Below are 23,651 nucleotides of genomic sequence, written 5' to 3' on the forward strand. Positions count from 1 at the left end.
TTCTTGCATAGCCCCACAGTTCCCTGCTGTCTGCTAGCACAGTTCCCTGGCTGTCTGCTAGCACAGTTCCCTGGCTGTCTGACTAGCACAGTTCCCTGGCTGTCTGATAGCACAGTTCCCTGGCTGTCTGATAGCACAGTTCCCTGGCTTGTCTTTTAGTTCCCTGGCTGTCTTTAGTTCCCCGGCTGTCTGATACCACAGTTCCCTGGCTGTCTGCTACCCCAGTCCCCTGGCTGTCTGTACCACAGTTCCCTGGTTGTATGCTTGTCCCCTAGCAACATGTGCTGTCTTCTGTCCTAACAACATGGACAGAATACAGATAGAATTGATCAGACATGCTGATGATCGGTAATGACACCGAGCCCATTAATGTGCATCGTTTGTTTTCACGTGACATCCTTTTTAGACAATGTGGAACAACATGACATAAAACCATTTTGATTTTGAATTGAACCATTGCTTTAAGTTGTCACTTTGGTGCAATATTGGTGAAGCGTGATGCAATACAACGTTCCAAGCAATGTGGCAAGCTACACCAGCTGTTGCATAAGATTGCAACATTTGAGTGGGACAAGAAATCGTCAAAACCCCAGATCTGTGCCCCGCACAGCACAAACACACGTAGGAGCTACTGATATGTTGCCAGGCAATTTCCCCTAAAAGGGACAAAGTATTTCATTTTAAATGAATTCAAAACAACACAGATCAAATGTATTCATATAGCCCTTCGTACATCAGCTGATATCTCAAAGTGCTGTACAGAAACCCAGCCTAAAACCCCAAACAGCAAGCAATGCTGGTGTAGAAGCACGGTGGCTAGGAAAAACTCCCTAGAAAGGCCGAAACCTAGAGAGGAGGTTTGGGACTGGGACCAGGCTAAAACACACAGATGGTTGGGACAGGCTAAAACAATACAGATGGGTCTGGGACCAGGCTAAAACACAAGATGGTCTGGGACCAGGCTAAAACAACACAGATGGGTCTGGACCAGGCTAAAACAACACAGATGGGTCTGGGACCAGGCTAAAACAATACAGATGGGTCTTGGACCAGGCTAAACAACACAGATGGGTCTGGGACCAGGCTAAAACAACACAGATGGGTCTGGGACCAGGCTAAAACAACACAGATGGGTCTGGGACCAGGCTAAAACAATACAGATGGGTCTGGGACCAGGCTAAAACAATACAGATGGGTCTGGGACCAGGCTAAAAACAATCAGATGGGTCTGGGACCAGGCTAAAACAACACAGATGGGTCTGGGACCAGGCTAAAACAACACAGATGGGTCTGGGACCAGGCTAAAACAACCACAGATGGGTCTGGGACCAGGCTAAAACAACACAGATGGGTCTGGGACCAGGCTAAAACAACACAGATGGGTCTGGGACCAGGCTAAAACAACACAGATGGTCTGGGACCAGGCAAACACACACAGATGGGTCTGGGACCAGGCTAAAACAACACAGATGGGTCTGGGACCAGGCTAAAACAACACAGATGGGGTCTGGGACCAGCTAAACAACACAGATGGGTCTGGGACCAGGCTAAAACAACACAGATGGGTCTGGGACCAGGCTAAAACAACACAGATGGGTCTGGGACCAGGCTAAAACAACACAGATGGGTCTGGACCAGGCTAAAACAACACAGATGGGTCTGGGACCAGGCTAAAACAACACAAGTGGGTCTGGGACCAGGCTAAAACAACACAGATGGGTCTGGGACCAGGCTAAAACAACACAAATGGGTCTGGGACCAGGCTAAAACAACACAGATGGGTCTGGGAACCAGGCTAAAACAACACAGATGGGTCTGGACCAGGCAAACACACAAGATGGGCTGGACCAAGCTTAAAACAACACAGATGGGTCTGGGACCAGGCTAAAACAAACAGATGGGTCTGGACCAGGCTAAAACAACACAGATGGGTCTGGGACCAGGCTAAAACAACACAGATGGGTCTGGGACCAGGCTAAAACAACACAGATGGGTCTGGGACCAGGCTAAAACAATACAGATGGGTCTGGGACCAGGCTAAGACAACACAGATGGGTCCTATGAAGTGAATATGGTGCCATTTGGTGCACTATGAAGTAGAGGTCGACCGATTAATCGGAATGGCCATTTAATTAGGGCCGATTTCAAGTTTTCATAACAATCGGTAATTTTGGACGCCGATTTTTATTTTACATTTTTTAAATTTAACGAGGCAAGTCAGTTAAGAACACATTCTTATTTTCAATGACGGCCTAGGAACGGTGGGTTAACTGCCTTGTTCAGGGGCAGAACAACAGATTTTTACCTTGTCAGCTCAGGGATTCAATCTTGCAACCTTACGGTTAACTAGTCCAACGCTCTAACAACCTGCCTCACGAGGAGCCCTTTTGTTACGCGAATGCAGTAAGAAGCCACGGTAAGTTGCTAGCTAGCATTAAACTTATCTTATAAAAAAACAATCAATCAATCATAATCACTAGTTAACTACACATGGTTGATGATATTACTAGGTTAACTAGCGTGTCCTGCATTGCATATAATCTATGCGGTGCGCATTCGCGAAAAAGGGCTGTCGTTGCTCCAATGTGTACCTAACCACAAACATCAATGCCTTTCTTAAAATCAATACACAGAAGTATATATTTTTAAACCTGCATATTTAGCTAAAAGAAATCCAGGTTAGCAGGCAATTTTAACCAGGTGAAATTGTGTCACGTCTCTTGCGTTCATTGCACGCAACAGTTTGGGCCGTCTGGCTCTGCGAACTAATTTGCCAGAATTTTACGTAATTATGACATAACATTGAAGGTTGTGCAATGTAACAGGAATATTTAGACTTAGGGATGCCACCCGTTAGATAAAATACGGAACAGTTCCGTATTTCACTGAAAGAATAAACGTTTTGTTTTCGAGATGATAGTTTCCGGATTTGACCATATTAATGACCTAAGGCTCGTATTTCTGTGTTATTATGGTATAATTAAGTCTATGATTTGATAGAGCAGTCAGACTGCTCTATGGTAGGCAGCAGCATGCTCGTAAGCATTAATTCAAACAGCACTTCCGTGCGTTTTGCCAGCAGCTCTTCACTGTGCTTCAAGCATTGCGCTGTTTATGACTTCAAGCCTATCAACTCCCGAGATTAGGCTGGTGTAACCGATGTGAAATGGCTAGCTAGTTAGTGGGGTGCGCGCTAATAGCGTTTCAAACGTCACTCGCTCTGAGACTTGGAGTAGTTGTTCCCCTTGCTCTGCATGGGTAACCCTGCTTCGAGGGTGGCTGTTGTCGTTGTGTTCCTGGTTCGAGCCCAGGTAGCCGCGAGGAGAGGGATGGAAGCTATACTGTTACACTGGCAATACTGAAGTGCCTATAAGAACATCCAATAGTCAAAGGTATATGAAATACAAATCGTATAGAGAGAAATAGTCCTATAATTGCTATAATAACTACAACTTAAAACTTCTTACCTGGGAATATTGAAGACTCATGTTTAAAGGAACCACCAGCTTTCATATGTTCTCATGTTTTGAGTAAGGAACTTAAACGTTAGCTTTCTTACATGGCACATATTGCACTTTTACTTTCTTCTCCAACACATTGTTTTTGCATTATTTAAACCAAATTGAACATGTTTCATTATTTGAGGCTAAATTGATTTTATTGATGTATTGTATTATATTATTATATTATATTAAGTCGGCCAATTAATTGGTATCGGCTTTTTTTGGTCCTCCAATAATCGGTATCGGCATTGAAAAATCATAATCGGTCGACCTCTACGATGAAGGTAATATGGTGCCATTTGGGACTGAGACTCCGTGTTCTGTAACTCTGTCTGGTAGCCGGTCACTCTGTCTGGTAGCCGGTCACTCTGTCTGGTAGCCGGTCACTCTGTCTGGTAGCCGGTCACTCTGTCTGGTAGCCGGTCACTCTGTCTGGTAGCTCTGTCTAGTTGCTGGTAACTCTGTCTAGTAACTCTGTCTAGTAGCTCTGTTTGGTAGCCGGTAACTCTGTCTGGTAGCCGGTCACTGCAGTCACAGTGTAGCCAGACCAGTAGCCTTGTGTTTTCTTGCCCTGGAAAACCACAGACAGTAACAGCATGTGTTATATGTTATGTGTTATCTGTTATGTGTTATATGTTATCTGTTATGTTATATGTTATATGTTATCTGTTATGTGTTATATGTTATCTGTTATGTGTTATATGTTATCTGTTATGTGTTATATGTTTAAGCCAGAAGTATGATTATTTTCCCTACTATCCCCTGACCAGACAACTGTATCATAAGAAATGTCTTAGTCTTTCTGCCCTCTTATTTCCTGTTTTTGGGAATTGTGGGCATTTATTTTAGTTTGGCTGAACAGAGTGAAGTGTACAGCAGAGATGGAAGTACACTGTATATTTCCTAGTAGTGTCCCAGTCGTCCTTTCCACTGTCAGTAGCCGGGCCTCCCAGTTGCAAATGATGCTCTTGTGTTTTTTCCCCCAAAATGTTTTCTTTATGTGAAACCAGAAATATGATTTGGTTTACACACCCAGACCAGACTACCCCAGTGACCTAGTAACAGTTAGTTAGTCCTAGAAGACTGTGTCAGTTATTTTTGTGAGTGTCATTCTGAAATGTAATTTTAGCTGGAAAAACATGAAATTGAGTACAGCTAATCAATTCTCTCATCATCCCAAATTACTGGCCAGTGAGCTCAAAGTTGTATTTTTATGCCCTTTTATTTAGGCATACTAAGACTTTCTGGGGGGGGTCTTTCAGCAATGAGTGATGTTGCCCTCAATCTTCTTGGAGTCATTTCATGGAATATTTCAAATATTCTGAAGACAAAATGATTTCATAATGTTGTGGTCTGTTCCAGTGATTGGTATAATATTAACATCAAAGCCTCTGACATCCTATAGTGTTTTTAAGGGTCTGTTGCACATATATAACCAGCCATAGTCAATTGATTAGCCAGCAGCTGTGGGTTAAAGAGCTGAACAGAGGCAGTTTCAAAATACTAATCTCATATAATTAGCAGATGCTTTTTATCCAAAGTGATTTACAGTACATTGAGTGTATACTATTTTTTGTATGTGATTCCTGCATGTGGGAATTGAACCCATAACCTTGCTACTAGCACCAGGCCCTTACTAACTGAGCCACACATTATAGTAATAGGAGAATAGGAAGCCAATGTAAGTTGTTGGTGTGATGATTCGTGTTTGACCTCTCTTCTCATCCATCTTCCCTTCCTACTGGCTCTTCTCCTCCTCATCCATTTCTCCTTTCTCCTCTTCATCCATCTCTCCTTTCTCCTCTTCATCCCTTTCTCCTCTTCATCCCTTTCTCCTCTTCATCCCTTTCTCCTCTTCATCCCTTTCTCCTCTTCATCCCTTTCTCCTCTTCATCCCTTTCTCCTTTCTCCTCTTCATCCTTTTCTCCTTTCTCATCCTTTTCTCCTTTCTCCTCCTCATCCATTTCTCCTTTCTCCTCATCCATTTCTCCTTTCTCCTCCTCATCCATTTCTCCTTTCTCCTCCTCATCCCTTTCTCCTCCTCATCCCTTTCTCCTCCTCATCCATTTCTCCTTTCTCCTCTCTCTTCCCAGGTGGGCTTGAACCGAACCTGGCCTGATCTGTTACCTGGCAACCAGTGACGGGGCACCAATCCTAGCCTCCTGATTGACTGTGACAGAAGCAGGCTGTAGAGGTGGAGAGAGGGGGCAACCGAAAACGAACTGCTTTGCTCCCCCCCCCCCCCCCTTTTTTCTTCCCTTCTTTGTTTTGAGGGGGGAAGAGGAGAACTCGGCAGGAGGAGGAGTGCTCTGTGGGCGCACTAACTTCACAGAGGAGCATGGGGCAGAGTGTTCCTGGAGGCATAAAGACTATTGACATGAGGGATCCGGCATTCAGGCCTCTGGAGCTGGCAGCTCTGGACCATAACACCCTCCAGGCTGGACCTGCTGCTGGACATTGCCCCTGCTGGACAGGCGGTCCAGATGCAGCACTCGTGGAACAACAACGACCGATCGCTCAACATCTTCGTCAAGGACGACAACAAACTGGTCTTCCATCGGCACCCCGTGGCTCAGAGCACGGATGCCATTCGGGCCTGTATCGGCTACACCCGGGGCTCCACATCTGGGAGATCAGCTGGGCCATGAGACAGCGGGGAACGCACGCCATCGTCGGCGTGGCCACAGGAGACGCTCCTCTTCATTCTGTAGGCTACACGACCCTGGTGGGTAATAACCACGAGTCCTGGGGCTGGGACCTGGGACGGAATAAACTCCACCACGACGGAAAGAACCTGCCTAGTAAGACATACCCTGCGTTCCTGGAGCCGGACGAGACGTTTATAGTCCCCGACTCATTCCTGTAGTGTTGGACATGGACGAGGGGACTCTGAGCTATATTGGGATGGACAGTACTTGGGGGTGGCTTCAGAGGACTCAAAGGGAGGAAGCTGTACCCTGTCGTCAGTGCTGTTTGGGGGCACTGTGAAATACGAAATCCGGTACATCAATGGACTTGATCGTAAGTAGTGCCTATAACAGAGCTCTCCAACCCTGTTCCTTGAGAGCTGCCCTCCTGTAGGTTTTGCCCAGTTGTAACTAACCTGATTCAGATTATCAACCAGTTAATGATGAGAATGAGGTGTGCTAGATAGGGTTGGAGTGAACCGCCAGGACTAGCTTTCCATGAACAGGGTTGGAGTGCCCTGGCCTATAATATATTTTCTAAACTGTAATTGTTCAGGGTTGGCTTTGCTCTGAGACATGATTTTAGACTATTTTTTCTTTCTAAACGCCATAGGAATCTACTATAGCCTCGTCTCACAGCCAGCTGTTGTCCTGGGTGCTTTGGAACGTTCAGAAATATTCTATGTAGAACAAACATGCCTCTCTGACATGCATTAGGATAAGGAATCATGTTGGATCTAGTTTTGACACTTCTATCTGTTACAGTTGAAAAGATGAGGGTTACTGCACGTGTTCCTAGCTATCACTTAATACTTAGGGAATACCTAGGGAACTATAGCAACAGTGTCTGTCTGGACATTGGTATGTGGTTGGAATCTGGAAAATGTGCCTTTTTGCTCCACCACTGGCAGGTAAAATCCCGTGTGCCTCAGTTGGTAGAGCATGGCGCTTGCAACGCCAGGGTTGTGGGTTCATTCCCCACGGGGGGACCAGGATGAATATGTATGAACTTTCCAATTTGTAAGTCGCTCTGGATAAGAGCGTCTGCTAAATGACTTAAATGTAAATGTAAAATGAGAGAATCTACCAGACACTTTTTTTTTTATTACATTTTTATTATTTTTTAAACCAGCAAATATTTTTGGGGGACATAATTACACCCAAAATAACCGAATGAGCATTTTTTTGTAATGTTTTTAAAAACAAGAACTGTATTACTAGTAAGAAGTAAGGTATGGCTCAATTACCTTTTTGTGACCTGAGTTTTAAACAATTAGTTCAAATAAATCATTTTGATACAATAGTCAAACTGATAAACGGTTGTACAAATGAACATCAACAATCAACAAAGTTCCTTGCTCTGCCACAAAATGCTGAGTGATACGGTTTATATATTATTAGTTCAGGGCTCGAACACTGATGTTTTGTTTTTTTTACAATGAGCACGTAAGTTCATATTTAGGAACACGCACACATAAATGTAGGATCACAATAAAATGGAGTGTTTTTAATGACTAAAAGGTTTTTTGGCGTGTTGTACGCTCAATCAAGCACAATGTACCCCCAAATATGAGTCATTAGGTGAGACCAAATTGTTCAACTGCCCCTTTAAGGTAACGGCACTTGTGTCTGTCTCAGAGATGAGAATCTCTGTACGCTGGCAGCAGAACGTTGCAGCAAACTCAAACTAATATTGAAAATCAACCTAGCATGTGAACAAAACGATGTAACTAGCCAATAATCACCAGGACAAAGTCACACTTCACTAGCCTTTCAGGTCCATTCAACCAACTTTTACATTTGGGCTTTGGATTGGGGGGGAGGAGGGGGGGGGGGACTGTTCCCAAATGCTGTGTGATCACCCGCCAACGTGGCTGGTGAAATAGACATCTTACCCGCTAATGCCAAAATCTACCCGCATTTGGCAGGTGACGGGTGTTAATTTCCCACCCTTGTTGTAATACTTCCTCCTAGGGAACTTTAGCAGCAGTGTCAGTCTGTCTAGACATTGGGTTGTACAGACTGATGTGATTCAGAACTAGGGTCATAGACACAATTTCAGGGCTGCATTTACATGTTCTTAAAAATACTCAAAATGTATCTAATATATATATATATATATATATATATATATATATATATATATATATATATAAAGTCAAGAAATCTGTAATTGATTTTTAACGTTTTTGCTGAGAAGATCTTAGTCGTATAGTGTAGGCGCCGACTGCTAGAAATGAACAGTAGACCATAGGAACTGACAAGAGAGCACAAACAGATCTGGGACCAGGCTAGCCTAACTGTAGTCTGTTCTAGCCTGGTTCCGTATCTGTTTGTGTTGTCTTGCCAACTCCTTTACATTAACAGTGACCGTAGGAACTGGCAAGAGAGCACAAAGGTCTGAGATCAGGCTTCTCTGGTGTTGCCTTGGTGTGCGTTCATGTTTTTAATGGGGGCCAACCTTTGAACGTTCTGTTACGCTCAAGTTAATTACATCAATAAACACTGAAATTGTGTGGGCATCCCAAATGGCACCCTATTCCCTACATAGTGCACTACTTTAGACCAGGACCAATAGGACTCTGTAGTAGTGCACTACTTTTGACCAGAGCCCTATGGGACCCTATTCCCTACATAGTGCACTACTTTTGACCACAGTTTTGAGTACAACTTCGTCGTTGTTATTGATGTAATGAACTTGGGTGTAACAGTACATTTCAAAGGTTGACCCCATTTTAAAATACATTACTGCACATCAAGGTTACACCAGAGACCTGAGGATTTGTAGCCTGGACTCAGACCTTTGTGCTCTCTTGCCAGTTCCTATGGTCCACTGTTAATGTAAAGGAGTTGGCAAGATAACACAAACAGATCTGGAACCAGGCTAGAACAGACTACAGTTAGGCTAGCCTGGTCCCAGATCTGCTAGTGTGGTCTACTTCTATGATATATCGATCCGGGACCAAGTTAGAGGCATCTACAGACTACACTGTTAGGCTAGCCTGGTCCCAGATCTATTTGTGCTGTTTTCCCAAACTTTAGCCTGCCAATTCAGCAAGACAGTCTAAACAGATCTGGGACCAGGCTAGAGCCATTGATTACAACTACTATGTAAGCCAGTTGGGCACTACCTGATAATGTGCCGCTGGCATCGTGATTACATTTTTATTTATGTATCTCTTCTATGCCCCAGATACAACAACATGTAATCATTTAACAAACCTGTTCATCACTTTTGATCTAGGTTTTGGGGTAGTATTTTCTGTAGTAAGGAGTGGCAAGAGAATAGTCCCTTTTTGAAGTGATTGATCTGACATGACTAGAATAGTGCACTGTAAAGCCTGTGATATGTTTCCCAGTTCAGCACACTGAACAGCAATGTAACGTGCTACAATTTCAACGATTTTACTGAGTTACAGTTCATATAAGGACATTTAGTCAATTTGAAATAAATATATTAGGCCCTAATCTATAGATTTCACATGACAGGGCAGAGACTGGGAGGCAGGCCCACCCACTTGGGAGGCAGGCCCACCCACTTGGGAGGCAGGCCCACCCACTTGGGAGGCAGGCCCACCCACTTGGGAGGCAGGCCCACCCACTTGGGAGGCAGGCCCACCCACTTGGGAGGCAGGCCCACCCACTTGGGAGGCAGGCCCACCCACTTGGGAGGCAGGCCCATCCAGTCAGAATGCTTTTTTTCCCCCCACAAAAGGGCTTTATTATAGACATAAATACTCCTTAGTTTCATCAGCTGCCCTGGTGGTTGGTCTCAGACGATCCCGCAGGTGAAGAAGCCGGATGTGGAGGTCCTGGGCTGATGTGGTTACGTGTGGTCTGAGGTTGTGAGGCCTGTTGGAAGTACTGCCAAATTCTCTTAAATGACGTTGGAGGCGGCTTATGGTAGAGAAATGAACATTCAATTCTCTGGCAACAGCTCTGGTGGACATTCCTGCATTCAGCAAGCCAATTACACACTTCCTCAAATCTTGAGACATCTGTGGCATTGTGTTGTGACACAAAACTGCACATTTTAGTGGCCTTTTATTGTCCCCGGCACAAGGTGCACCTGTGTAATGATCATGCTGTTTAATCAGCTTCTTGATATGCCACACCTGTCAGGTGGATAGATTCCCTTGACAAAAGAAACATGCTCAGTAACAGGAATGTAAACAAATTAGTGCACAAAATTTGAGAGAAATACGCTTTTTGTTTGTATAGAACATTTCAGGGATCTTTTATTTCAGCTCGTGAAACATGGGACCAACACTTTACATGTTGCATTTTTTGCCGTGCGGTAGCAGAACGTCTTTGACAATGTTTTTGTGCCTTCCTCTGACACTGCCTAGTATACAGATCCTGGATGGCAGGACGTTGGCTCCAGTGAGGTATTGGGCTGTACGCACTACCCTCTGTAGAGCCTTACGGATGCCATAACAGGCGCTGATACAACTGGTCTCCTGAAGGGGAAAAGGCGTTGTCATGCCCTCTTCACGACTGTCTTGGTGTATTTGGACCATGATAGTTCGTTGGTGATGTGGACGCCAAGGAACTTGAAACTCTCGACCCGCTCCACTTCAGCCCCGTTGATGTTAATGGGGGCATGTTCGGGCCTTCTTTTCCTATAGTCCACGATCAACTCCTTTTGTCTTGATCACATTGAGGGAAAGGTTGTTGTCCTGGCAACACACTGCCAGTTCTCTGACCCCCTCCCTATAGGCTGTCTCGTTGTTGTCAGTGATCAGGCCTACCACCGTTGTGTCGTCAGCAAACTTAATGATGGTGTTGGAAACAGTGGGGAGCTTGACGTTCTCGCTCTCCCTCCAAAGGCCTTTATGGGAAACATATGCTTATATTGTTTGTTTCACTTGCTTTGGCAATCAGAAATTAATAGTAAACATTACCTTACTTTACTCGTTACATTATACTGCAAAGTTTTTAAATAATAGACATTTCAAATATTTATATTATGGCCATGTACTATGTTGTAACAATATGAAGATAGTTGAAGTTAGGACGATATTATAGCCAAAATAAATATTATATTACAGTATTTTTCTTTTTAAAAATGTATATATTATTTTTTTTTACAGTATTTTATGTATTTGTACAATGTAAGTTCTAAATTTGCTTCATGAGTAGTGCTTGACCCTAGGGAGGCAACACATACACACTAGGTCAATGGGTCTTCCTCCATTCTGATTGATTTATACTGTTCTATTCAACCGAAAACAATTTTCAGCATTTTCATCCATTTCTTGGATTTCATTTGAAGATCATTTCCACACTGCAACTTGGGCTGTTACGATATGGGCAAACAATCTAAGCTTTATTTTTAGCCAAATGTTGCAATTTGACTTGTGATTTAGAACAAAACACTTGGGTGAACTGTTGGAATCATGGAAATAGAATGATTATTCTAATTGTATAGTTAGAATATAATAATGTGCACTTTGAATACAGTGTTTTGACAAGACAACAAATTTAAAATGCCAGGGAGGAGTTATTGTGACAGTGTAGGAACCAAAGTGTTGATAAGTGTTTCCTAGGGGACCCTATAATATTTGGCTCCATTTTAATGTTTTCTATTCGCTGCTTCATGTAGCTAACATATTCCTCTGATTTAGAAGATACTGTTGCACAAACAACATGCTAATTTAGGTCTACACAGTCGCTGGTATTATCAGGCTGTGTAGCTAGTTACGTTTGCTCTGACTCTGTACATTTTATTAGCTAACTAACGATTATCATTAGCGGCTGACATGATGTAGGCCTAACTTGCAAACTAGTGTAATTATAGAACGCTAGTGGATTTATATTATTTATTTATATTCCTTTAATTTTGAAACAAGGAAAACAGCATTGTTGTCTTCAACATTGTTGCTTGTGCTGCATTAACCATGCAGACTGAACACACGGGATTCATGAGCAACATCAAATGCACTCCTTGAGTGACAGGGGGCGGGGCTAGGTCTGTGGAAAGCGGGCGGAGAGATCAGAGAGAGATGACTCAAGTAGTGGAGTAAACTAAAAAAGGCACGTTACACACGACATATCATATTTAACAAACCAAACGTTCAAATACCGTTATAGAAGGTAAAGTTAAAAACCCCAAACCGGCCCGTGCATCAATACCGGTATATCATAAAATATGGTATACCGCCCAGCCAATAGTTGAAGTACAAAAGAGAAAATAAATGAATATGGGTTGTATTTAGAATGGTGTTTGTTCTTCACTGGTTGCCTTTTTCCTTGTGGCAACAAGTCACAAATATTGCTGCTGTGATGGCACACCGGTATTTCACCCAATTTGCGTATGGGAGTTTATCAAAATTTTCTTTTTTATTTGTGAGTGTGTAATCTGAGGGAAATGTCTCTATGGTCATACATTTGGCAGGAGGTTGGGAAGTTCAGCTTCATTTCCACCTCATTTTATGGTCAGTGTGTGCACTTAGCTTGTCTACTCTGAAGAGCAAGGTCTGCCTACAGCGGCCTTTCTCAATAGCAAGCCTATGCTCACTGAGTCTACATAGTCAAAACTTTCCTTTAATTTTGGGTCAGTCACAACGGTCAGGTATTCTGCCACTGTGTACTCTCTGTTTAGGGCCAAATGGCATTCTAGTTTCCTCTTATTTGTTAATTCTTTAGGACCAGCTTGATTAGGGGACTCTTCTCCAGGTTCTTCTCTCTGTAGGTGATGGCTTTGTTATGGAAGGTTTGGGAATTGCTTCCTTTTAGGTGGTTGTAGAATTTAACGTCTCTTCTGGATTTTGATAATTAGTGGGTATCAGTCTAATTCTGCATGCATTATTTTGTGTTTTTACGTTGTCTGCAGAGGATGTTTTTGCCAAAATCTCAGTTAAAAAAAAAATATATATTTAGTTATAATTAGGTTGGGAAAATGTTAGCCAAATTGAGGTTTGTTCATGACGATAATCTTTAGTCTAGTTAATCTAACAGTGTTATCAGAACATTTAGTTAGCATGTTTTGTAGCCTAGTATAACAGGGGGGTTATTTTGCTCTTCTCTTGCGAAGTAGCCTAGGCCTTATCCTGGCTAAAAGCCCTTGACTGATAATCAATCAATGTGATTTTGTTTTTCTGCATATTTGGTTATTTGATATCTGGCTGGGCAGCTCATGTATTACTTTGCTAATATCTGATCTGACACATCTAGCATGCTATAAATAACCAATAAGGCACCTCGGGGGGTTGTGGTATATGGCCAATATACCACGGCTAAGGACTGTTCTTAGGCACGACGATTTGCAGTCCTTAGCCGTGTTATATTGTCCATATACCACAAACCCCAGAGGTACCTTATTGCTATTATAAACTGGTTACCACCGAAATTAGCGCAGTAAAAATAATTGTTTTGTCATACACGTGGTATTACGGTCTGATATACCAAGGCTCTCAGCCAATCAGCATTCAAGGCTCGATCCACCCACTTTATAATGTAGCATAAATCAAGTGTGTTATTTTGGTATTTACTCGCACATAGGCAACTCGAAAATCCCACGGAGGTTGTGAGAGATGAACACGAGACTTCCCATTTAAAAAAAATAATATATATAATAATATTTTTGTCAAGCTCAGTCAAATTGCTTATTTATAGACAACCATTTTAAGATCTTGCCATAGGTTTTCAAGTAGATTTAAGTCAAAACTGTAACTCGGCCACTCGGGAGCATTCACTGAAAGCAGACTGAACCAGGTTTTCCTCTAGGATTTTGCCTGTGCTTAGTTCCATTATTTATTTTTATCCTAAAAAAAAAAAACTCCCCAGTCCTTAACGATTACAAGCATAGCCATAACATGATGCAACCACCACTGTACTTGTGCATGTGACATTAAAACTTGAACCTATGCTTGGAAATAAGTAGTAAACATAACACTTTGTAATCAAGAAAAAGTTGATTGCTTTGCCACATTTTTGGCAGTTTTACTTTAATGACTTATTGCAAACAGGATGTATGTTTTGGAATATTTTTATTCTGTACAGGTTTCCTTCTTTTCACTCTGTCAATTATTTTGGTATTGTGGAGTAACTACAATGTTGTTGATCCATCCTCAGTTTTCTCCTATCACAGTCATTAAACTCTGAAACTGTTTTAAAATCACCGTTGGCCTCATGGTGAAATCCCTGAGCGGTTTCCTTCCTCTCCGGCAACTGAGTTAGGAAGTCTGTTTCTTTGTAGCGATTGGGTGAATTGATACACCATCCAAACTGTAATGAGTAACTTCACCCTGCTCAAAGGGATATTTCATTATTGCACACAGTGAGTCCAAGTCCATGTGACTTGTGACTTGTCAAGCAAACTTTGGCTCCTGAACTTATTTAGGCCATAACAAAGGGGTTGAATACTAATTGACTCAAGACATTTCAGCTTTTCATTTTTAATTCATTTGTAAACATTTCAGAAAAATAATTCCACTTTGACATTATGGGATATTGTCTGTAGGCAGGCCAGTGACAAAATAATTTAAATTAAATCCATTTTAAATGCAGGCTGTAACACAACAAAATGTGGATAAAGTTGAGGGGTGTGAATGCTCTCTTTCTTTCTCGCTCTCTATTTAAGTTAAACTAAAAATGTCGACGTCTATTTGGCTGTGCTGTACTCTAAAAGTCTGTCTTCCCTCCCCAGCTGAGCCTCTCCCTCTGCTGGAGCTGTGTCGACGCTCTGTGAGGGTAGCTCTGGGCAGAGAACGACTGAGTGAGATCCATGGTCTGCCTCTACCAGCCTCTCTCAAGAATTACCTGCTCTACCAATGACCCCTCAGCACAACTTAGATCCGTGGACTGCTCCATCTGTTGTCTCAGTACATACACAGAACATGCGTCTCTCTCTCTCCTCTGACTGCTCCGTCTGTTGTCTCAGTACATACACAAAACATGTCTCTCTCTCCTCTGACTGCCCCGTCTGTTGTCTCAGTACATACACAGAACWTGTCTCTCTCTCTCTCCTGACTGCCCTGTCTTTTCCCTCAATACATACACAGAACATGTCTCTCTCTCTCCTGACTGCCCCGTCTGTTGTCTCAGTACATACACAGAACATGTCTCTCTCTCTCTCCTGACTGCCCTGTCTTTTCCCTCAATACATACACAGAACATGTCTCTCTCTCTCCTGACTGCCCCGTCTGTTGTCTCAGTACATACACAKAACATGTCTCTCTCTCGCCCCCCTGACTGCCCCGTCTTTTCCCTCAATACATACACAGAACATGTCTCTCCCTCGCTCTTTCTGTCTCTGGGATTTTCCCCCTCAGAAGGGTAACCCAACCAGTTCAACAACACATCACTCCAGCCTCTCGGTTCGAGCTCTGACTCATCCTTCCCAGCCCTCAGGGTTGGTTTGTACCAATCACACCACAGAGTGACAAGAACATCATTGTGTGACGCTTGGAGTGTTCAGGAAGCCGTGGAGACCGTGGTTGGTAATGGGTCAAGTCATTTTTATTTATTTTTTCTTCAGATTTTTTAATTTTTTAATGGTTTACTTCAATCATATACTGAGATAACCACGTCGATGACAGACATGCAGAGGACTTTTTGCTGGTCCTGGGGGCTTTGAGATGCCTGCCATAGTGGTACTACAATATGTCAGTCTGTGTTGAAGTGCAATGAGTTTAATGGTACGTCAGTCTGTTGTGACCTCAACACCTCTTAATAGTGATTTTGACTTTGTCTCTCTCCTTTTCCGTTTTGTCTTCTTAAATGAACATTCAATCAAGTGATTGCTGTATGACATGTCCTGTTGGTAAATAGTTGTTTTATTGTGTTGGACTCCAACCCCTTCAGTTTGGTGGAGGGCCGTTGTGTGCTATAAACAGATAGGTTTGTTGCATGTTGAAAGATATTTGTAAACATTTTCCAAGCACAAGGTGGTGCCATTTCTCATCTTTACCTGTTGCTCCTCTTTTAATGGTCCATCAGGAAATAGTACTCCTTTTTATGTACTTGAGAGTTTTATGACATTTCCTTGGAAGGTTTTTAGTGCTCACCTTCCCTCCCCAGTAGATGATGGTTGATCTAGCCCAGACTGTGTGCCTGGTGATGACCCAGCACGGACCTCTGTTAGTAAGGTGGTGATACAACTCCATTACTCCTGGAAGCACCAGCACCGCAGTTTGTCCCTCAAGGTGACCGAACACCTACCCCCCCCCCAACCTTTTAAAGGGACAGTTCACCCAAATTACAAAATTACATTTTTTTCCCCCCCCATGACATTGTAAGCTGTCTCTGGACAAGGACGGAGTACAATCCAAGTTTTGGGTTCGTTTACCTAGAATCCCAGACTGCTTTCAGGGTAAAAAAAAAATATATATAATTTTATTTGGGTGAAGTGTGCCTTTTTAACTCTGCTCTGCTATCAGGTTTTCTCCCTGCAATATTTGAAGCACCTGTTAAATGTACCGATGTCCCCAACAGATTTTTATTGAAGAGCTTTTTAAAAAAAAAATATATATATATATATAAACTGAATGATGACATCGCTGTGAGAATTTCTAACATGTACTAGCTGTTTTGTCATTGGTCACCAAAGCCAAGCCATTCACTGTACAATGTCCGTGACCATGGTCTTTCTCTCTGCTTTGGACCCATCGACTGTTTCATGTATATCAAGGACTTGTTTGTGTATAAGGGATGGTTAGGCAATTCTAAAATGTGTGGGGATGTCATTGGAAGGTGTGGGGTCTTTTTAATTTAATTTTTTTAATTAGTTAACTATTGTTTTGTTTTAGTTTGAAAGCATATGTTCAAACGGCAATCTGTTTCCTGTATAGTGGACTACCTTTTTTTTTTAAATGGGCAGATGTAGTCGGCGTTGTGCTGAGCATTGACTGCGCCGATCTTTTTTTTTTTTTTCACGTTTTTTTTCCTTTCTAGTTTGCTCTTTTTTGTTTTTGTTTATGTATTAACTACCTAATTAAAGTTTATTTCTAATTATATTTTGTGTTGTGCTGTCAAGTGACTTGTGTATAATTTCATGGGGTCCTCAAAGTATTGACACGGTAATAGAACCAAGTGTGTGTGTGAATCAAAATGGAACTGAATTGTGTAAAGTTTGAAATATGGTAATTTTAAACTCATCTGTCGCTTCCAATAATGATGGGTTTGATTCCTGCTGGGGCCACCCATACGAAAAATATGCACTCACTTTGGATAAACACGTCTGATTAGTAGGAAATGGGAGCTCCGCCTGGATCTTCCTCATCTAGCCGTCAGGGGATGCCAAAGAGCAGATACTGGCCTTCTAGCACCAAACTACCTGTATGAACGTTCAGCTGAGTCTCTTCTAAAACATTTCACTCCCAAGTGAATCAATTTGCTGTAGCGACTTAGCACCGTGTGATCATAAAGACCATATCAAAACAGATTTTCGCTCAAGATAATTCTGCAGTGTTGCCTCTTGGCTCTTGCATCAAAAAACAAACTGACCGTCCACTACTTTTCTATAAGTCAACAAACCTGTTTTTATTGTCTCCCAGGGTAAAAAAACAAACATTCAGATATTTGTCATTGTTCATACTGTGATTCAATATCCTGTATGACACCAGACATTTGTATAATATTAAGTGAATTGTTGAGGTTTTAAATGCTCTAAAATGACAAACAATGGTGACTATCACATGGAATTGTTTTTTTTTTTTTTTTACCCTGACCAATAAAACTGGTTCAGTGAAGTCAGCATCTTTCCACTGACAAACAGCACTATTTCCAGGTGGTTGAATAACCTACTTATCTGTCTATTCCATAGGTTATGAACCTTGATATCATGTCGAGTAAGTACTTTATTGATCCCAACTTGGGAAATTGTTTTATCACTCCACATCCATAAATCATGAGGACAAGACCTGTAATAATGACAAACACATTTTTATTTTTTATTTTTTTTAAACAGACATGAAGGCACATGCAACTTAACAGCCATAAAATAATAGTCAGATTCAAAGGAGTTAAGAAATGCTGTTGTGGATCCTACTTGAGGAAACGAGCAACAAAACGTTCATAAGAAGACATCAGAATTCAGTTAATGATTACTCTCATTAAAACGCCTCATGGATGTGGGTAAGAATGACCATCTTAAACCTCTCTGGAGTTTCTGGGCAGGATGAACCTGATACTGAAGCTATTTCCCCTTAGTAAGAATGTGAGCCATCCAGTGACATTCCACCTCTTACACACCTCCATACCTGGATTCAACCACTATTCCAAATCTTTCAAAATACTTTGAGCATTTGTTTTGGTGCCAGATGGTCAATGTTTGTGTTTTTGGTTTTTGGAGTCTTTCTGATTGGTTCCATTTCAACAGGCACGCTCAAATCAAGCATATCCAATAGTGCTTGAACCCAGGTTTGCACACCCTCACCTCTCATTGGCTGGCTGGGTGGGCTGGCTGGCCGCTCAGTAGACACACAACACGCCATGTCACGTGTCTACAGACCTCTTTCAGATGCCACAGTGAATGGTCATGGTGTCAGGTGTCATGTTCACCCCCTAAACTAAAATGGAAGAACAATATGTATATATTTTTTGTTGCCTGCTTGTTTTAGGGAAAAGTAGTAGGTAGATGATTGGCATACAGGCCTACTGTAAGAAACTAGGGGGTTTACTTTGTTCTCAAACAGGTGAAGAAGCTGTGCAGCATACAACCCCCCCAAAAAGCATTGATCTATAACATATTTGACCCTGCTAAAAATGACATCCAGATGTTATGAAAACAAATGTTTGTTGTTGTGTGGTAAAAACTGGGACGTTTGTAACTTATTGATCAGTATCCAGAACAGCAGCCTAGGAGGTGCATGAATTCACATATCGGTTCACTTTGGTAAATTAGTAATAAACCTAGCAGCAGACAATTGGTCTGTTGAAAACTGAAAAAAGCCAGCCTGTGGCCCAATACAAATCAAGCCTTTACCCTTTCAATGGGTGGGGTGGGGGGTTGTGCTGAAGTGGTCACAGGTATAGACCATAGACTTAGATAGACATCGCATCATTGTATCTGTCTCATTATGGTGTCTGAGAGAGCATGGGTAATCTCCATTTTGAAGTAGTCAATTTTCTTCTACTTCTATGAGTTGGTAAACAAACTGAAAAGTTGCATACTGCCACGTGGAGAGTGTTGTTTGAACAGGTATAAAGCCAAGATTGGCAATTTTACAGCCACCTGTAGTTATGGAATGTTTGCTCACGGGTATAATTAATTGGCTGATCCCTCCTGATGACCTGGAAGGAAATAAGTGATCCTTCATTAACCCATAGGAATCCCCACCCAGTTGACTACTTTAAAATGGTGGAAGCCCTCCATGGCAATGTTCATGCAAAAAGTTGGGTTATCCACATCTAGATACCTCTATCATTCTCTATGGTGTGTAGACCTTCAGCTCTATGGATTTAGAGCTAGCCTTGTGTGTGTCCCACTAGTTGAATCACTCTGTATGCATTAAGATATCTTTCTGTCCCCTCTCCTTTATGTACTCTCTTAGTACAATGGCTGAGTAAAAGTAACCTTATATGGTAATTGCTTCCACCTGTAAAGTTGTTTCTTATCAGTAACATTGACTAAGGGTAGAATAGGACATCAGACGCACTCCATTGAGTACATTGTTTATTGGATATTATTATTCTCTTTTTGTTGTCAACTGTTCTGTCAATCAATTGGTCAATCTTCTTTCCATAAATAAAAGAGACACCCCCCTGTGCTGTTGTCAGACCTCTCTCTACGTCACGGACAACTCCCCCTACCAGCCCCCATGACGCAAATTAATTAATCTCTTCAGATGCTGTGGCAGCAGAGTTGGTCCTATTCAGAGAAAGCCGGGTGGATGACAGTTGATGAGCAAGAAAAACCACATTCTCGCCTCTGATTTATAAAAATTATAATTACGGGAAGAAAATTAAGATTATGGTTATAGTGTTTAAATAAATAAAAATGGCACAGAATAATAATACGTTATTACATCTCTTCGCAGGGGGGTAAGTCATCCTATCCGACCTTTTTTTCTCAAATGTGACAGCTAGGTAGCATAGCTAAATATTTTAAAAGGAAGTTACAGTAGCTAGCTACTTGCCTCTCGTTCCCGAGGGCGTGAGAAGGGCTAGCTAGCTAGGTACAACATGCGGTTGTTAGCTAACTGTAATGATGTACAATGTCAATGCGTTTCAGACTAGTTATTTTTAACCGGCTAACTACGGGGCGCGTTCGTAAACTCGCTCCGGCTATTTACTTTGATTTCAGAGCGCAGAATAACTGATGCTTTTACGAACGCACCCTGTATCATCCGTTTAGTTTGAACCGGTGACCGGCTGGGTTTGAGGAGACGAGGTATATGACGAGAGGAGATCTCGTCATATACATCGGCTCCTCAAGTAAATGTACAGGTTCAAGCTTAGTTATGCAATGTCAGGTGGCCAAATAGTGTCATTCTCACTGCTAGCCATGCTAGTTAGCTTGGCTAATCAACCGGATATTGATTTCTGAAGCGTGCTAGCCGTTATTCTAGCTATCGCGTTAACATTTACGTTAGCTAGCTAGCTAACTTTATGCAGGACATTTTGGAATCTTAGCCATTTGTGATGCTGTCTATTTCTATAAAGTTTAACACTTGAGATACAATAAAATACCAGCATCGTAAAATCAAGATGATGAATGTTTTTTTGATGTGGCATTAGATGGCAAGTGGCGCAGTCTTTCTGACCCGCATTAACGTTGCAAGGTTGCCACAAAACTCTTGCCTGTTTCTAAAATGTATCTTCGTAAAAAAAAAAAAAAACGTTACTTTTTAAATATATTTAATGATCTTCTTTTTTTTTTATCTTCATGAGAGTTTTCCAAAGTCGGTCCTGGGCCCCGTGCATGTTTTTGTCCTAACACCACCGCTGATTCAAATAATCAACGCTTGATGATGAGTTGGGTATTTTGAATCTGCTGTGTAGCGCTAGGACAAACAACAAAAAAAACGTGCATCGAGGGGGCCACAGTGCAGAGTTTGGGGAAACCCTGATTATTGACCATGCAAAGTGCTAAACTAGCAAACTGTCTCATGTTAGCTACTGCAGCTTAGAATGGCCGACTCTAAACTAAATACATATAAAACATTCTATTCTGCCATAGAGGGGAAAACATGAAAGACGATCTTAAGGTACCCATCCTAAAATGTAGGTTAGCTAATATATAGCTAGCTACACTAGTCATGAGAGAGAGCTAGAGCGATTCCAACCATCTTTAACCTGGAAGCTGATGAAGTTTTTTTTTTTGGAAGCCAGTACTTATCACTCAATCAGTTAAGGTCCTCCATTGACAGCTGTTGACATTTGGGAAAGCACCATTCAATACCTAGCGCTGATATTGCAATTACTACTCACGGATACTATATTAATCCCACAGAGGAATAGAAATCCCAGTCATATGCAGTATATCGTGTGTGTGTGTCTGAATATCTTAGCCAACGACAAGAAGTACCAGAATGGTGATAATAACTGTATTTGTCATATCATGATATGTCACTACATATAAAAAATATTTAAAAAACAGATTAGTAGCTACTTCACACACCCCATTGTGTATCTACAGTAGATTGGCGCAAACAGATTCGTTTCCTCCTATCATTTCAGACAGTACTACTTTATTTTTTGCTTGAGATCCTAAATCTAGTTTCACTTGTCTTGCAGGTCCCGGTACTTTGCATAGGCTGCCATGGTGCAGTGCACTTTCCAGGCATGACATTGAGAACTAGTCTATATTTACATAGGACTCTCGCAGTCTCTTCATTTGTAAATGAATGCCTAGTGAGTGTTAGTTTCAAATGTAAACATTTAACTTTGAGTGTCAATCGGGGTATCTGGCCTGTAGCCATATTAGGGTTAGTTCCCAAGGGTGCGTAGGGTTATGTGACTGTATCATACACAGTATCTTATCTTATGGTGTCCCAGGCCGCTAGGAGGAATGACATGATAAACAGTGAATGGATGTCTAGCTGGGTGTTAAGAATTGGAATCCCTTGCATTTGGCAGTTGACCTGCCCTTTAGACACAGAGTACAGGGCAGGCAGTACAGGTTGACACACTAGATGAAGCTTATGCTAAACTAATCTGATTCTGTCTCACGTCTAAGCTTGTCTTGGACGGACAGGGGTTGTAGACGGGTATTTTTATGATGTCACTCAAGACTATCCCTGACTTGTTACGGTCATAAATGAAATAAAGTGCATGGTTTGGAGATTTAAAAGTCTATTAGGCTCAGAATATATTCCAGGGCAATTTCAGTCCTCGGGGGCCTGATTGGTGTCAGTTTTGCCCCAGCTAACACATCGGACTCCAATAATCACGATCTTCAGTTTAGAATGCAATTTGATTAATCAGCTGGGTTTGCTTGGGATGGAGAAAAAGTGTGACACCAATCATGCCCTTAGAGGACTGGAGTTGCCCACCCCTGATCTATAGGGATGCCTATTTTTGTGTTCTACCCCTGACACATAAAATACCTGGTCACTCATTTGTCAGTAAACATTCTCCACTTCTGGCGGTCTATGGTCATTTTTTTTACACAGGTTACTGGAGCTCCGTCTCTATTACATTTACATTTAAGTCATTTAGCAGACGCTCTTATCCAGAGCGACTTACAAATTGGAAAGTTCATACATATTCATTTGTCCATATTCTATTGTCCTCCGCCATGTTAATAATTTATTAATAATGCCATATTGATGAGTTTTCCTCTTCTCAGTAAAGATGTAGTACAGATGACTTATAGAAATGTTGTCAACATATTTTCATCTTCCTCTCTGCAGATGTAGCGGCACGGTGGGAGCCATTGTGACTTGTCCTCTGGAGGTGCTGAAGACCAGGTTGCAGTCTTCAGGCATCACGCTCCGGCCCATGTTCCAGGTCCAACTGGGCACGCTCAATGGTACTGGGGTCATCAGACCAGGCTCAGGCACCATTACACCACCTGGCCTGCTGCAGGTCTTACGGTAAGGGGTTGTACTTCCTTATTAGCATGGGGCTCGTCTACAATGGGTCTTACGGTAAGGGGTTGTACTTCCTTATTAGCATGGGGCTAGTCTACAATGGGTCTTACGGTAAGGGGTTGTCCCTCTTATTATTATTAGCGTGTAGTGTACAATGGCTTTTACGGTAAGGAGTTGTACTTCCTTATTAGCATGGGGCTCGTCTACAATGGATCTTACGGTAAGGAGTTGTACTTCCTTATTAGCATGGGGCTCATCTACAATGGGTCTTACGGTAAGGAGTTGTACTTCCTTATTAGCATGGGGCTCGTCTACAATGGGTCTTACGGTAAGGGGGCATATTACCTCCCTCATAGAAACAAAACATGAGGCTTCATTAATTCATAGAGGTCATGGTTAACTGACTGATATTACCTCATAGAACAAAACATGAAGGCTTCATAATTCATAGATGCAGGTTAACTGCTGATATTACCTCATAG

At 42.0% G+C, this 23,651-nt stretch overlaps 1 protein-coding gene and 1 pseudogene across 1 annotated transcript in view; both read left to right on the forward strand.

Annotated features, from left to right (window-relative positions):
- Positions 1-17,148, forward strand: part of LOC112071350 (SPRY domain-containing SOCS box protein 1-like) — a 20,735-nt gene extending 3,587 nt beyond the window's left edge. The window contains 8 exon segments of the mRNA XM_070439359.1: positions 5,597-5,927; positions 5,929-6,119; positions 6,122-6,361; positions 6,364-6,402; positions 6,405-6,425; positions 6,428-6,498; positions 6,500-6,524; positions 14,841-17,148. Coding sequence (XP_070295460.1) covers positions 5,842-5,927; positions 5,929-6,119; positions 6,122-6,361; positions 6,364-6,402; positions 6,405-6,425; positions 6,428-6,498; positions 6,500-6,524; positions 14,841-14,968 — 801 coding nt within the window. The 5' untranslated portion in view covers positions 5,597-5,841 and the 3' untranslated portion in view covers positions 14,969-17,148.
- A 2,771-nt stretch (positions 17,149-19,919) lies between these two features.
- Positions 19,920-23,651, forward strand: part of LOC112071351 (solute carrier family 25 member 33-like) — a 21,373-nt pseudogene continuing 17,641 nt past the window's right edge.

The sequence above is a fragment of the Salvelinus sp. IW2-2015 genome, unplaced genomic scaffold, assembly GCF_002910315.2.
Source record: "Salvelinus sp. IW2-2015 unplaced genomic scaffold, ASM291031v2 Un_scaffold1594, whole genome shotgun sequence".
Classification (NCBI taxonomy): Eukaryota; Metazoa; Chordata; class Actinopteri; order Salmoniformes; family Salmonidae; genus Salvelinus; species Salvelinus sp. IW2-2015.